This window comes from Tubulanus polymorphus, chromosome 11, assembly GCF_964204645.1.
Source record: "Tubulanus polymorphus chromosome 11, tnTubPoly1.2, whole genome shotgun sequence".
NCBI classification, from domain to species: Eukaryota; Metazoa; Nemertea; class Palaeonemertea; order Tubulaniformes; family Tubulanidae; genus Tubulanus; species Tubulanus polymorphus.
Genome location: NC_134035.1, coordinates 4,906,690 through 4,924,156, shown reverse-complemented (window position 1 = coordinate 4,924,156; position 17,467 = coordinate 4,906,690). Strand labels below are relative to the sequence as shown.

The 17,467-nt window shown below is 39.3% G+C and overlaps 1 protein-coding gene across 2 annotated transcripts; it reads left to right on the top strand.

Annotated features, from left to right (window-relative positions):
* Positions 1 to 5,814: 5,814 nt before the first annotated feature.
* Positions 5,815 to 17,248, top strand: LOC141913127 (uncharacterized). 2 transcript variants are annotated; one of them, XM_074804585.1, is made up of 4 exons: positions 5,815 to 5,984; positions 11,164 to 11,204; positions 15,160 to 15,238; positions 16,227 to 17,248. In XM_074804585.1, the coding sequence occupies exons 3-4, from the start codon at positions 15,166 to 15,168 to the stop codon at positions 16,814 to 16,816; spliced, it is 663 nt and encodes a 220-aa protein (XP_074660686.1). In that variant the 5' UTR covers positions 5,815 to 5,984; positions 11,164 to 11,204; positions 15,160 to 15,165; the 3' UTR covers positions 16,817 to 17,248. The 2 variants fall into 2 exon arrangements, with proteins under 2 accessions (XP_074660686.1, XP_074660685.1); XM_074804584.1 differs by lacking the exon at positions 11,164 to 11,204.
* Positions 17,249 to 17,467: the final 219 nt, after the last annotated feature.

Genomic DNA, 17,467 nt, shown 5'->3' with positions numbered 1-17,467 from the left:
ACTCATATAAGCTAGGACTCGGAACATTAATACGGAGTATTTATGTCGATTGTTTGAGTTGATGTTATTGCTGATTTTGAAGGCGTGGGTGTGGTGGACGAGGTGTCTGTTCTCCAGCAGGGTAGAAGCAGAGTAGTTTCTACTTCTATTTTCTTAGTGGCGGGAAAAGTTAGAAGTTGCCAATGAGATGAAGTGAATATAATGTTTTACTCCATTCTAAAGGAAATGTATATTTTTGTACATTTGAAAGAAATGGTTTATTTATTCATTGGGAAGTACATAGGACAAAAATGTGCAATGCCCGCAGTAATGATTGAAAAACGGATCGGTCCGAAATTATGGGGTCCTTCAAATCCACGATGATGCTGACAAAATCAATAGTTTGGATTAGAGTATTCAAACAAACATTCGACAGGCGGGTCGGTGAAGCCGTGACCCGGGCCATTCAAATATTTCTAATAGAATCAAAAGGTATCTTTATAAGGAAAAATTCGCTACATGAAGTAATTTCAAAAGGTGGTTATATGTTCATTAGGTGACAAAAATTTAGTAAAATAAATGAATTTTTCAAACGGAGTCAACGTGTTGCGGCCAAACCGGCGCATTCGCATTTTGGAGGCCCTGGCTTTTGAACCGCCCATAGGACCTCTAAGCTTCAGAGGCGATCAAACTTGTTAGAGATGTGATAGAAACGGCTCCTAATGCGCAGATTCTGCAACTCTTCGCTTTTGAACTTCATGTGTTAATTTGGTTTGTTTATCAGCTGTGATACGTTAGCTATGGCCTACATTATATGGATCTTTGTTCCGGCGTTCGAAGTTTCTTTGAAACTGAACATACGGGCACCGCTGTCAGAGCCCACGACTGGATCTATGTTACTAGATTGGTGCCGTGTTGTAACGACGCCTCAAAGAACTCTTTGAATCCGCCGTCGTCTGAGGTGTCTTCGGCGAAGGTGTTCCAGTTCGTACAAGAAGAGATTAAACTGCGCACTGCGCGAACAAGGTGTGCAACGGTTCGATAGCCTGTGACACGATGACAACTTACACAAACCGTTAAATAGACCGCGCGCGTCATCGCATTTATCATCAATCTCTCAAGCTCTGTGCCTGTCGCGGATTCATCGTGGCAGATCATTAAATCCGCTATCAAACCAGACGTCTTCAATAACAGTGCAACACCACGCGGCCTCTGATCTCGACCCGAAAGGGGCCCAATTACCAGCCTTTTGCCGATGAAAGCGAACTTATCAGTACTAGAACTGAAACTTCACTGAGATTTTTTTGTGTAATTCGACGAAAAAGAATAACCATCCTGCAAGGTTTTTGTGCTTATACCGAAAAGTATTTTTCGACAAATCTTAAAAAGATGCGAAAACTGCTTTAATCTTACAGTCGTTGAATATTGTTTATATGCTTTTTCTTAAACATTTCATTCTTATGGTTCAGGGACCTATTCCCATAGGAGTCTCGATGTTATATCCCAAACCCAAACTAAACGCAATATCTCCAAATGTATATGTACACATGTACAACTTTCAAACATGTTTCAATATGTAGAAATGCGACGTCGAATCGAAGTACAGTGGAACCTCGTTGCAACGAACTCGGATTCAACGATTCATCGGATATAACAAATATAGAATTTCATCCCAAGTAAGAAAATTTGATTAATTCCATACTGGATATAACGAACTATCAGTTATAACGAGCATAATATCTGGCCCCGTGAAGTTTGCTGCAACGAGGTTCCACTGAAGTTTTTTTTTGGAATTTCTATTTGAATATTCGGAATTTTCGTTTCATTCGAGTTCCGAGAATCGCGTATGGTAACACACGACGATTGCGAAAAACACCGGCTATATAAACCGATCTGTATAACGAGGTGAAGTTGTTCTTGGGTCGACGCGACAATTTGTAAATAACCGTCTCTCTTTAAAACGTGTAAACATCGTCAAACGTCTAACAAGGCGCGGAGAGTACATTTACTTTTTTCAAGCGAGTAGCGCGAGACCGCGCCGCTGTGTGGGCAATTATGTAAATCACCTTTTCTTGTTAAAACACGATGCCTGTTCTTCGTGTCCGAAGATTTCATCGTACTTGAAATCTCTCAGATTTACTGGCGCGACTTTTTCAACGTCTGTTTTTGGGTCACTAATTTTAATCCTATTTCGAATATGCCAAACTCGCAATAGAACAACCGAAAACGGTTTAAAACGTCAAAATACGTAAGATAAATGCGCAGAATTATGGATTTTAAAACCAATTTTCAAAGAATGACTTAATTCCTTGAAATTTAGTTTTTAGTCATTTGATCGTGAGACATTGCAAATTTTTACTTCTCGATATATCACATGTGTTTGTATCAATGCACAAAAGAAGAACACAATCCTTGTTGGGGCTTTGAGGAGATTCTTTGAAATTCGAAATCAATAGAAGTAGGCACTGAAAGCACACGTGACACGGTTTCATTGCGTTTTTCTAAGAATTTTGAACGGGTTCAGTACATCTGTAATGCGGCCGGTCAAGCCGGGGTTGTATAGCTGTGGTCATTTTGAACTTATCGTTATTACGATACAGTCTTCAAATGTGGAAGGATTTTGTTAGAAATTTTTGTAGGTGAGTTGACCATCTATATGACCATCACAGCGGTCAGCGCACCTTCCTTATACCGAAAAATTTCACTGAAACTCTGATGATATATTTCATATTCGTTGTAACCTTAGTATTAGTAGATAGATAACTATTAGGGATATTCGAAATGTTGAATAGGAAACATTTCGTCAAGATAAAACCTGCCAATTTGACCGTCATCCTCCTGGAATTTGCATCTCTTATGGGAACTGTTTCTTAAGAAAGATATATCGCGGGTAAGACCCCCGCTAGTGGCCTTTGAGATGACTGCTTTATCCAGGAAATGCGCGCCTGTCATTGTCTTCTTGACCTCGGCCTTCCAATATCCAGGTCCACCCCTGGTCCATCATACGGCGGCCATACATCCTTTCATCACAGTTTGAACGTTTCATAGTTAGTTTCCTTACTCTTACAATAATTCCTATGAGATAAACACGTGAGTGAACGAACTGTAAATTTGATGGTTATATCCTATTTATTTATCTAGAGTGGTACGTAGGCCCCACGTACGGTACTTTTTCTAGGGCTATGAGTGGTGACTTTGTTCCGGGCGAGAAGGACTCTTCAACGAATCAACTAAGCGTTACTAATGACTTATTGATGGACATTTGTTGATACGTCGGTACCTAAAACGAAGTTGGATAACAGGTATGATTGAGTTGCAGTGTTTGCGCAGTGTCCCAGTGTTTGTGTAGTAATGATGCATGGCGTTTAAGGGAATTTCAACGACGCACGTGGAAAATAGAATACCCCCAAAAGTCAGAGTTGCGTATTGTACCTGAGGTTCCAAGAAGATGCCTTTGAAATGTTGGTAGCGAAAATGTATATATGAATATAGCTTAGATTTGAAGTATGCATATTCTGCCTACTTTGGGCATTTTTCTGACCATAGAAATGCATATGCATTTCTACGATCTAACCAGATAAACCCTTTCAAAATTTCGAAAAATTTACAAAACTTCGGTTAATAACTGAATAAATCAAAATTCCCAAATGAAGTTCATGAGTTTAAAGAATTTGCGATTCAGAAAATTTTTCGAAAAGAAAATCCCACGACTCAACGGTCATCTGATTGACGTCATCTTTCGAATTTGATCGTCAGCGTTTTATGAAATGTGACAGCGTGTCACCTGACGAGACCAGAAAATTGTATAGAGAGCACCTCACCATCCATCCGAGTCCGAAATAAAATACATCCCCATCTCGACTGTGAATAAACGCGTGTTCGCTTCTATTACGTGCTACAAATGGGATTCCAACGTTCTTTTTGTCCGTTTTAGTGGATGCTTGATCTGTCGTATGATTGCGCCCAATCCAAGCGTAACGTGCCATCAATTCCGCGGACGTCATTGCTGGTTATACACCGGCCTTGATGGCGTTAACAAGAACCAACCTGTATCAGAATTATCGTACTGATTATATACACTCGCAGCGAGCGGCTTCGCAATGAAATAGTTAAGAACTGAGTTTTATATGGCTGGAACCGCAGCGCAGCTTTTAGTAAATTCATTAATATCAGTAGAATAACCACGCTCAAACGTGGAGAATCGATTATACTATTTAAAAAAACCCGCTGTGTGCGAATTTAGAAATTTAAGAAAGCGAGATTTATTATTCAAAGAATTAAAAAACGGACGACACGACGTTTCGAACTCTAACTACTACAAGTCGTCAAACTTCATAAAAGTAGATGGAAACCAGAAAGCCTTCTGACCGTCTTGCACTTGCCCTCAGTCTCCCGCCACGATCGCAGAATTGTTGACGCTCCTTATAGGGAATGGAGGACCAACTCCCGTTTTCTATTCGGGACGTGGATTGGAATGTACAGCCTGTTGGATTGGAGGTATCACCGAGGTATCACCCGAACCGTAGAATAAAGTCCTGATGTCCAAACGTTGACTTTCTTCGGAAAATGTAACATCGTAACCATAATATGCGATGGTTATAGCGTTAACAGGGCTCAGGGCAAGTCAGTTAGTCAGGTCTCCAGTCTCGATTTCGATATGAATGTAAAATCTTGCGAATATCACGTGAACGATTTTGAGATATATAATACCAACTATTCATCGTTGTCGGGGGATGGAAGTTCACATAACTAAATCACTCCTTACACGATACGATTCATTATTGAATAAGTATCGTCATAGTTGAAAATCGAATTCCGATTTTGCGTCTTAGGCGCGTTCGTTCGGTGTGGCGTGTCGATGCAAATTCATCGACATTCAACATTCGACAAACAATGTCGTATGCAAATCGGGCCATGTCGCAAGCTCCGGTGAACATGGAAACAGACATTAGAATTATATTCTAGATAAGTGCTCGGGTTTATGACACGATGCGGGTAAAGTCATCATTTGTTTAATAGTCACGAATCGAATGCAAATATCATAAGTACGAAGGAAATACAGCAACCCGGCCGCACTACTGTACTGGATCCAGTTCCATAGATGTGAGATTGGACTCATAGTTGACTCATTAAAAATGAACTAATTTCAACTCAGAGTTAAATCTAACTTATGACTGTGGAACTGGACCCTGTTCCATAGATGTGAGTTTGAGTTAACTCGCAGTTTAGTTCATTTTCGATGAGTTAACTCCGATTCGAAACTACTCGATCCACCATCGTGAGATAGAGTTAACGATGAGTTAAAATTAGTTTGTTTTCAATGAGTTAACTTTGAGTAAAATCTACTGGATCAACTATTGTGGGTTTGAGTTAACGATGAGTTTAAACTAGTTCATTTTCTATAAGTTAACTCTGAGCCAAATCTTAACAACTGTGAAACTGGGTCCTGTAGAATTGAAAGTACCAACAGAAACAAACGTTTTGAATTTCGACTCGCAAAAAGTCCCCGATTATAAACTCATCCTTGCATGTTTTTCAAACCAAATTTCAAGATACCGAAACGCGGTTTTCATGACATGACGTCTAAAGTTTTCAAGGTCGCAAATAGTTTAAATTGGTTCATTTAACAGTCATTTAGATACCTACGATTAACGCTATTACGTATAGATATCTATCAAACCAGCACCGATCCGGTAAAAGAAGATTACGTCATTTTCGACGTAAACGTTATACCATCGCCGCGTCTACAACGCCTCGTCAACCCGTTCGACGCTTACGTGAAAATTGCCCGATAACAGGTCCGAGACATTTAGCGCGCGATTTACGGCAGCATCGGTTAAAACGCTTCACCAACAGACGATATAAACAGGTGCGCGTAGGCTGTGCTGCGGCAGACGTTAGAAAACTGGTCGAGCATTTTGGCGAGGAAAATTGTTTTGTAGGTCCGTCCATACAGCAGAAAGAAAAAATAACAAGAGTGAAAAAGTCAACGACATCGGTTTAAGGTAAGCTCGACTTTCATCATTTACAAAAATATGTGGGATGGTTCGAAAAAATTAACCGCAATTGTTTTCATCGAATGTTGATAAGGCGTTTTTTCCGAAATCATTTGAGAATAATGTTCCTAATGTTGGCCACCGTGGAAGTTAAATTGCGAAACGGGTGTTTTTAATCTATTCGTCATCCCACCTGTAGTAGATTCTCCAGTATTTTTTGGCGGTAGAATTTCAATGAAAATTTGCAAAAATTTACAATTATTTTCGACCGAATACAATTCATTTTATTTGGATATTTTCGCATTTTGTGGTTTTCTTTTGTTGTTTGGTTCTGTAAAGGAACTTGATCGCGATATTGAATTACGATATCGTCGCGATATTTATGAATTTATTTACTTCGCAATTTCCATCGTAACACAATACTTGCGACAATTCATTTTAGAACATAAATGTCAGGGCCAACTTCGGTTATGTGAGATAGTCGACTATAGTCGAACTAAGAGAAACCGAATTTCAGTTAGGCTGTTGAACTTTGGTGATTCTGCGATGCTGAATCTTGTGAATTCTGATCTTTAAAAGAATACTTGAACTACCTGACCGTCAATCCTCAGCGGTGCTATTCAATATTTCGCGGAATTGTAGCGAAACTGAAAACAAGAAAATATCCACTATTCAATAATGTAACATGAATTTGTAAAAAATCTTATCATTCTATAAGTTTTCCTTGCATTCGATCTCACGTTTCGCGTTTCGGATTCCGCGGATCATATGAACAACGATTATTTTCTCCTCGGTCGGATGTCTTGTAAAATACGGCCGGTAGCCAGGATTTTTTGCGAGGGCTGTAACCGAAAGGGCAACTGTTCGTTGATTCATCTTAGTACCGGTACATTTAACAACGTGTGAGTGTCGCCTTTTTTATGAAAACAACGCACATTTTGTGCCCTTTTCAACAAGAAGCCGTATGCATTCTAAAGGGTGAACCTATGAAAGAGAGTGTATGAAAACTGAATCTATTTACTAAGTTTGGTTTCTGTGATTTTATCGGAGATCCTCGCTGAAATTACATTCGTTTTGTATATAGTGGGTTCTAATTCTGTTATTCTTTTCGTTAGTATCTTAGTATATATATTTTCCCTTGTTTCAACGTATCACAGAAATAACCTGAGTACATGTATATACGAATAATTGGAATCTTGAAGGCGACCACAGATGAAACTTAAGGCTGATCTATGAGACGTGGACCTCTGGGCCCATGCGCCCGCGTGAACAATGCAAACAGACAGAAACATAGTAGTTGTCGAATAAACACTATAATCCGTGTAAACTGTAGATAAATGAAGAAATCCCACACTTCGAATTTGAAATTATACGATCAAATTTATTATTACGAAACCACAAACGTTGTGGTTTCGTAATAATAAATTTGATCGTATAATTTCAAATTCGAAGTGTGGGATTTCTTCATTTATAGACAGAAACATGCTGTACATGAATGAATAAATGTAGTAAGCTAAACTCAAATCAGGAATTATTCAGTATTCGAAAAATTATTTCAAAACAATTTCAACACTGAACTTATCATTCTCAATACGCTTCGAAACTACAGTCAAACGAAAACTGGACGCAAACTGTAAACAACAATATACTTAACGTAGTGGTGTCCTTCATTACGATAAGATACCCAAACCTCGAACGGTCATTGAAAATATTTGCTACATTTACACATCACCACTTGGAATGCGTATTATGCGATCACATATTCGCTAACTATTTCGTTTGAAATACGACCAATCTCTCTCTTTTTAATCACCGTCATTTAGATATTAGTATTTTTCCTTCTGTTCGATTCATCAGATATTAATAATCCCGAAATCTCCGAATATCTGGTTACATCTACGTCGTCGAAGTCAGGTTTTCTATGTTTCTATTTTCTATGTAATAAGGGGGTATCTGTTATGACTGCTACGTGTCAACACGGAAATGTTTTGGAATGCGACGCGTTACTCAACGCATAGCATGAATGTATCTTCTTCAAAGCTTATCATTTTCAGTAACGCTTTGATGAAAATGTACAGATTCAGATTTTACGAAAGGCACGAATTCCTAAAATATGCATTTTCGAATTTTCGTCGACGATAATGAAATACATAATAGTAATAACGATACTGATAATGATGTTTATATGAATACATCGAGTCATTCTCTTTGAAGACTTGTACCAACGCTTTACATAAAATGGACTAACAGCCATCAGGTGCCAGACTCATTTCGCCTGATGATGGCTGTTAGTCAACAGCCGAAACGTTGTGGTTTCGTTTTGATAAAATTCATCATTGAAAATCTATTGTGGGACTTCCCAATTCATCTACAGTTTAGAGTGTTTTATTCGACTACTTAGTTACCTAATCGTTAATGTAAGCTTTTCTAACAAATAAATCCAATATAATCGCATGAGCTTGGTGTGAAATAATCCGATCGTCAAAAATAAACCACACACAGATTACCGACTAAATCAGAGTGTGTAAGTATTAAGATATACCGAGTCAGGGGCGGGTATAGGGGGATTCCAGGGCGTCTGGAATCTCCCTCTGATTTTTTTTCTTTTAACACCGCTATTCCAAATCATTCTGAACAAATCAGTAGTAACTCCTATGTCAGTGAATGCTAAATGCATCAGGAGGCTTCTATTTTTCAGTTGCTACACGGCTGATTAACATTAACCTTGGAATCCCCCAAGTCTGATCCATGGATCCGCCCCTGTGAGCCGTTGCAACATTTCAAAGTTTTTAAAAAAGTAAAGAGAGTCTTGATCATTATAGGGACTCACTATCTCGAATGTATTTATTTCGAATGCATAGTATGAATACATTCATTGAATATGTTAGAAAATCTTGGATAATCAAATCTTAATGACTGAAATAATAACAAAACACTGTTATGTGTGCGTAATGACGAAGAGTTTTGTCATCGTTCTTTCGATGAATTCCTAAGGTCGCGCAACACCCGATCTCTCTTTTTCATCTGCTGAGGTTTACCGGGTTCATGTCTAATGAAAAATCGATCACTCAATTAGTATCCGGTATCGAACCGATCGATTAACTAACAAAAAATAATAACCGACTTCAATATACGGGCGTCGCGAATCTAATTAGTCTGTTATTTACCCGTTTAGTTTGTGTGGGTCGTTGTGAAGTTATTTCCCGCTATCATGAATCAATATGACATATATCGATAATAGAATAGCGAATCAATTCTGTGACGGTTAGAGAAAAAATCATCTTTTCAGGGGAAGCTTGAGAAAATGTACTCGTACTGCCAGTAATATAGAAGTATCTAAAAACATTTTTTTCTCTAATTCTCGTGTCAAAACGATAACATAGGCTTCTCTTCAGATAGTAAATTTATGTCGCAATTCATTGATTCCCGTTTGTTAATCCCACCTAGTTATCTGTGGTTTGAAGCGTATAGGATCACCACCGCATATAGACTTGTCATATGTTTTATATCATACTTGTCAGTCCGCCTTGCAAATGGTTTTTCATGTAAAACTTAATTTTAACTTGTAAATGTTTGGAATAACTTAAAAAGTAAAAAGTACAAATAGTACATGTTATGTGTGCTATTGTTTGAAGCAGATCATCGTATATAAACTTGTCATATCATGTTTTATACTTGTTATTCTCCTTCGAAATGGTTTTAGTTTGATACCGAAAATTCGGTATCAAAGGTAAGTTTCTGATGAATTTCAACTTGTCGACGTTGTTCAGAACTTTTCGGCTGTTTTATTTTTTGATACTCTCTTTGTTATGATTCGCGATGCATCAATTTTACCATTTCACCTAAAAAAAATTATATCCCCGTATAAAAGTAAATACATTTTAAGATGATCTTTATCGAACAAACGCGATTTTGATTTTTACTCTAAATCACAGGGCGTGGTAAATACAGAAGATTCGAGAAAGCGGACACACGAAACCGTCGGATCTTCGTTTTTATATCACGTATCATGCAATTATTAACGATGAATGGCGTGTTATCGCAGAAAGTACCACAAATCGACTCGCTTCAAAAATACCCGGTCGGCTTACAAGTCGTTGTGATATGTGGCACGTCATATCATTTATCGGCAAATTAGTCTACATTTAATATCGGCTATGGTAATTATAACCGTGTAGAGGCAACGAAAATGCTCTCAAGGCGAATAGACATTTCTAGAAAAATGGCCCTCTGATTAACCCGATACTTCGATGACTGATTCGCAGGATCAGAGCTTTGAAATGACCGACGTTCAAATTGATTTTCTTACTGAGGATATCAGAAGTAAAACCAAAAATTCTCTCTATCAATTTCAGATCACAGCACAGCTTCAATACTTCAAAAACACTTTTTTTAATATTTTACACGTGACCTATGGATTAGATATAAAATTAAATCCCTCCAAGCCACCTACCTGCGGAGAGTTAGCTAACAGCCCTTTCAATCAACACTAGATTAGGACATGTTATCGATAGCGAAATACTTAATTACTATCAAGTACGCGCAATGCGATGAACGCGAAATGAAAATCGGAATAAAAACGAATTCTTAAAAAGTATTCGTTTCGACGTGGGAAACAATCGTTTAAAGCAGGATAGAAAATAGAGGCGTTGAAATCTTGAAAATGATATGTAGAGAACAGACAATAAAGCAGCGATAGTAACTCCACCTCAACTTTTCCGTACTCAGTTTTCTACTCTTATCACCATTGGTGTATAATTCTAAGAAATAGAAAAAAAATGCTTGGAAATTGTGTCAGTTTAAAAAAGGAGCAAACAAAAACGTATCGGCAATGTAACTCGGTGCGCGCGACTTTTTGATTTTTCTATCATAGGTTTTTCGATTCAATTCTCGTGTGAAACAATCGCCATTTTGTCGAACGCGTTGATGAACAATCGATCAGCATTTCTTTGCAGACGAGAACGAAAATTGATTTCGATTTTAAACGGTTTTTGTTTTGAATTTTCGGAAAATCGGTAAAAACCAAAAATAACACCTAATCAATTACTATTGTATCTGTTTCATGTTAACTTAATCCATTTTCACCTTTCGAAACCAAGTCCTTTAATCATTCACATAGTAAATAGGTAGTCTTCCATGTAAATATGGTGTTTCATATGTTTGTTTTTTCTTCTATTTTCTCTCCTAGTCTGTACTTTCTGTACGAAATAAAGACTTAATCATAATAAGGTAAAAACCCACTATGTATCCAGATTAAAACTTTTGAATCTGTGTATAATAGGTTTTTGATCTTACCATCTGTTCTCCACGTTTGAGAATGGTTATTCTACCAAGACTTAATCATCATCATAATTAAATGCACTACGTATATAATCGAGTATACTTCAGACGCTATAGACGCAAAGTTTTTTTATTTCGCAACTATCTAAATCTTCATGATGAAATTATATTTCATATATCGTTGTAAGTTTTGAGAAAGCGTCGTTGATAGTATTTGGGCCAACAAACGAACATTCAATATACGGTCAGATAAGATGAAGCGTCTGCTGTGGCCATTAACCAGTGGTAGTTCGGTTTACATAGGACTCGAGGATACGCACTGGACAGGAAACACCGTTAACCGTTTACCACTCAAATCCAACACGACCGCTCGCGTGTAATGGCCGTTTGGTCGCTGTCAAATTGCGGGAAATGTCAAACTAGCAATTTTCGACCTATCAATTTCTTGAACTACATAAACACCATTGTAAATGTGTTATCAACTTTCTCAACATGTGATTCAGTGATTCGCGGATGTGGCACTGTCGAATCTATACACTTTAGGGAATAGTCGTCTTGTGTGACCAGGTATACTGTCAAGAGGGCATCTCTAGTTTCGCGAGATATCACACGATGTTTCAAGATCCTTGAACTTTTTCACAAAAACTCATAAATTAAAAAAAAAGTGCAGCGCTCGCATTTCTTATACAAATCTTCACTCGGGGATAGAATTCATTGGGAAATGTAGAAGTTGAGGTCAAAACCTTGGAACCAATGAATCGGCGAGTTTGAATTTGAATTTCCCATGGGAATTAAAACTATTTTTTTTGTGAGTCAAGAATAGATTTTCTGCGAAGCCCTGCGCCCTCGACTCCTCCGGCAGGCGCGGTTTCTACCGACGTGAGAACGCGGCGCCTGAGCAGCGGAAATCAGCCGATCAGTCAACCATCCATCAATTACAACACAGAAATGCGAACCGCTATTTGTAGTAACTGATTACAACACTAGAACACAATGTATCGTGTACACAAATAAGATTCAATTTCCCCGGCTCTTAATTTCATCTGAAACAAACGATTGATGACTGGGTAGTAGCTTGTTGAAAACAGATCCGTGCACATCGGCTTCTTTTCTTTATTCTGACGTTAAGTTCCAGAAATAAGCACTCAAATTTTGATTCCATTCTATCCATTCGGGACAACACCTTGTATTTCACTCTATGGTTTATATTGTATACATTCCTCATATTCTGATAATTGACTATATTTATATATAATATATGGGGTATTTTGGCGTGTTTTAAAAAAGTTCATTAAAAAAAACCCCTAATAAACATAGGTTTACATTTATTCGACATTTTCCATGTTAACGGTTATATATAATTATCGTTTTGAAATGTTGGGAATGTCTATCACAAGGGCCTCTCTCCCTGGCAGCGGCCGTGACGTGTAGGGCCTCCAATTCTATCAATAATAAATACAAAAAGCTTACATTATTTCCTGCAAAATCGGAATTAGTAATTATTTAGTTGATAGGATTTCGAAGGCTAGGTTTCCCGCAACGTAAGGAGTGCACGGGATGGCTATAAAAGGCAAGTTATACAATTTCCGTTTTCAAAATCACTTGGTTTTTCGAATGCTTGGGTTTCCGCAACGTTAGGAAAGTACGAGTCTAGTCAAGTTACAATTTCTACATTCGAAATTAATCGGCTTTTTCGATGGAAGTGTTATAAAGAATTGGAGATACTTGGGTATACTTCGGTTCAAGTCCGAAGCGTCTAATTCATAACCAAATGAAGCCTTTTCGTAAATTAACCCGTTTAACATATAAGATGTGAAACAAGCTTGGTCACTGCCACGTAATCTATTCATTTGTAGTGTTCTATCGTAGCTCGGCCTTGAAAACGGGTTTTTTTTAGCGAGGAGGAGTTTCGTCGAATATCATCAATTTAGACGCGCTCTCTCATTTACACCGTACAGCTCACCCTTGGTGCACAAGCGAATCGAAATAACGGTCAAACAAACCGCGTTTCGCGATGCTTAGCTAATGAATTTACGATTTTACCGATTGTCGGAATAAATGACCTAAACGTGTCGACTATTCGTTTTTCCGTCAGTTGCGAAATTGATTTGACATTTATTCGCGTTTAATTCGACCGGAGTCCAGCGGTTTTATATGCGGCTAGTCGATCTTCTGCTCATCCTTTTCGAATCCCGTGCTCGAAATGATGGCGAAATCTATTCAAATTTGAATCTGAAAATCAATAGCGACCGCACCTAATTTCGATCCTATCTAGCGGACGATCTATCAGTTTATACTGATCTCTGCTGCAAGCTGCTTAGAATAAGCCATCGTCCCATGGGACTCGTTTCTCCACTCGATGCCGCTTAGTCATTTTTTCGATTTCATAGCGCGGGGTTTTCCGCTTCGCGAGAAACTACTCTGAAGGCACCCGCGGCTCGACGGTTTTTACGACCGCTTTTCGACCGTAAAATCTGGCAAAAACAACACCGGCGCATTGAAGCCTTAAAAGCAAACACGTGCTTGCGCAAGTAGCATATAAGAAAAAGCGGGGACCGCGACCGCCGCGCCGTGCTCTGACGCGTGGGGTAAGGTGTCGTATATTTGCATGTGCAGTCACGCTGCCGCCATTATGTAGCGTGACAGACGGTTAATTTAGAAGGCACGGTTTAGCGGAGACCGGTGTTACCGTCAACCGAACAACGGGAAACTATCCATCAAACGAAGTAATTGTGAAAGTTATGTAAATTCCTCAACAGAAAGCAACACACCACACACACACACACACACACACACACACACACACACACACACACACACACACAGCTTTATTCGGCAACTCTTTTTCCTCTTCTGTTTCCAGTACATTAAAGCCCAACGCACACGGCAAAACATTTGTTTCGCCGAAACAGAAAACACGTTTTTCAGAAAACGTTTTTTGCTCGTGAAAAATGTTTTTCAGTGCGGGTTTTGTGTTTTGCCCTGCCCGCACACGGCATAACAAAAAACATCGAAAACGTTTTTTTCACGAGGGAAAAACTTTTTTTTCGGTGCCGTGTGCGTTGGGCTTAAGACACACGCGCTCGCAAAGACACGGAACTGTTAACTTTTACCCTATACCCCTTGTTTTTGTCCCAGACTGTGTTACGATGATATAATCATTCGATAAAGCTGGACAAAAATTATTTCATTAACTTCAAAAATAGTGAAATTCGATAAAATTAAAAAAGCGTTCAGGACATCTTCCCCTCGTCCTGATGGAAGTGGTTATATCCACAGAGATCTAAGATCCTAGTATTTCTTTGGTACACTGACACTTAGGCCTTTTTAAATTACTTGGAGTACCGATTGGAGTACACGAAAAAGTGGGAGGGCAAAAATTTTTCACAATAGGCGTTTTAGAATGGATGGGATCAGGAAAGAATTGAAAGGGAAGGGAAGGGAAAAGGAGAAATTATTTAGTATTTTCCACATAAAACCTCGGAAGGACTGAAGGAAAAAAGATATAAAGGAGTGAAAATTATTTGATTCAAATGATGGAAGAAATTGAAAAAAAACTGAACTTTTTTGCATTTCAAATTGAGATGAACATTTACAAGATACTACAATGAAAATCAAGACGGACATATAAAATGATATTCTATTGAAAAATTGTGATGAAAACATGAAGGACTAAGAAAAAGATGATTTTTTTCAGAATTCTGGGTGGTGGACCCATACTCTAAGTAACTTAAAAACAGGCCTTCATGGTCTCAGTGAATCTGGGACATGGGGAAAAGTGGGAAAAAATCGTTTGGGAATTTCTGCGAGTCTTTCCCCGCAGGTTTCCAATGGTTGTTTTTCTGTTCTCGTAAAACTGTTAAAGTTCGTATAGATCTGTTCACGTATTTGATTATCTTTGTAGATAGAGATGGACTGGACGAAGTATCTCAGAAAACACAGCTACACGATCGTATCTCTATTACTCATCCTGAATATCCCGGGTAAGTTTCACAAGAGGAACTATCAGGAGACTATCCCATCAATGATCGGGCATAGTTTCTTTTCAAAAGCTAAAAAGGCTCGGCGCGCACGCGCGCTGACGATAATTCGTTCGATGGTCGTCCAACGTGAGTCGACAATGATCGATAGCAATCAACGACGCGACGTAAGCGTTTTTAACTACGTGAAACGTTTGCTTAACGTCCTAAAAACTAACGTTTAACAGCGGGAAATTGACGTTAAGTGTTATTAACTAGGCGTAGTTAATTTTCACTTAGACGGTGAACCAGGCGACCACGAGTTTGCCGTTCGCATAGATTTTTAATGATGGCTCCGAAAAAAAAACATTTCGCGCCAGTTCTGAAACTGAGACGCTGTTCTTGAAATCTGTGAAAAACCATATTTTGCCGGGAGGGATCTGGGAATGGGGTCTAAAAGAAATAAACGGGCATTTCTCGAGCAAAGACCAGTAATGCCTGCAAACTGCAAACTACGAGGCCCGCAATAGGTAGTTCGTTCAGATAAGATGCGTTGCGCAAATACGACACTACGCCGATAACCACTGGCAAAGTGGTCAAGTCGTGTTAGTCTCGGTTTGTGACCCGGGGTTCGATCCCTAGTGAGTGCACTTAATCTTTTGAGTGGATGGACGAATTGGTAGATTTTGATGATATCTATCTTGCCAACGAAGGCGACCTCAATGAGTAAGCTGGGGTACGGACCCCCGTAATATTGGACTTCACAAATTTCAATCGATGCGGATGAAAGTTGTTGTCTTCATTCGGCGTCGAATCGTATATAAAAACTCCACTGGAATCCGTCGCTTTTCCGCGGACAGAAATATTTTTTCACCATCCGAGAATACTGAATATAAACTGCGTCATATTCCAATACGAAACCGTCGCAACATGGGGGAGGGTCATTTGAGTGCTTCCAAAACTCATTAATAACGCACAAAATGTTTCTCAAATATTTATTCTATATTTTCAGGCTCGTATTCAGAAGAAAATAAGGACGTCGATAAATCATACAAAGATGCATTAGCGATATACGGCGAGGGCCAGTTCCCATCAGCAGACGACGAGCCGAAATCTAACGACAGACGATCGGCCGCACACGATACAGATACCTGGGCACAACTGAGCGATATAAACCAAGTAGCCGAACTGTTGCGACACGGTACGAAACGAAACAGCGACCAAGTATCCAAATTCGGTTGGGGCAAGCGTAGTCTGAACAATAAGCGAATGTTTAAGAGGACCGGCGGCTCTAAACGGCAACCGAACGAAAACGGTTGGGGCGGCGGTTACGGCGCCGAGAAGCGTCAGAACGCGAACGCGTGGGGCGGCGCGTACGGCACGGAAAAACGGCAAAACCAGAACGCGTGGGGAGGTGGCTACGGGCTGGAGGAATCGACGGACAAACGAGGCAGTCTAAACCATAACGCCTGGGGTGGCGCGTACGGGGAAAACGCCGAGAAGCGTTTGAACGCGAACGGTTGGGGCGGCGGGTACGGCTCCGATACGGAGAAACGGCAAAACGCTAACGCCTGGGGCGGCGCTTACGGTGAAACACGATGACTGCATCGCGTTTAAATCGCGGTTCTGATGACGTTTGTAACCGGCGAATTTTCGAAATGCCATCACATAATGTATATGTATATAGATAATTATCGCGCACGCAACTATCTGTTTCATTTGAATGCTGCCATCAAATTAAACTTACCGCTTCGATTCTCAACGCCCGCTAAAAAACACCGATGCTGTATGGGCAGTCCCCTTGTTCCGCCAAAACCCCCCTGAGAATCGGTTTGAGAAGTTGATTAATTCTTATCCTCCACGATAACGCCGTCTTTTCATATTTGAAGTCAGCAAAAATCAACCCGAGGTTTATTGTTTGAAAATGTGAAATGTTAAAGAAATCAAAGCGCTGTCAGTTCTCAGTTCTTCAAGTTCGCTGTATCTCATACGATCAGTCCTGTTTTCTGTGATGACAACTTTTTCAGTGTTTTTCGTGGCAGTAATAAATTATCGAAATACATTAAAACATATGTTTGGCGTTCATTCTTATTTCTACAGAAGCCCCTCTGTGACATACGAGATAATGTTTTCATAAGTTCGACTTATTATTATGTCGAATTTCGACATAATAAGTCGAAATTGTGAAAATATTATCTCGTATGTCACAGAGGGGCTTCCGTATGTTTCAGACTGGGGCTAGGTCTCATAAAC

Excerpts from the sequence above, each read along its gene's own strand:
- LOC141913127 (XM_074804584.1), top strand. The coding sequence starts at position 15,166 with ATGGACTGGACGAAGTATCTCAGAAAACACAGCTACACGATCGTATCT. Across the intron at positions 15,239-16,226 it reads ACTCATCCTGAATATCCCGG|GCTCGTATTCAGAAGAAAAT; the intron begins GTAAGTTTCACA and ends CTATATTTTCAG.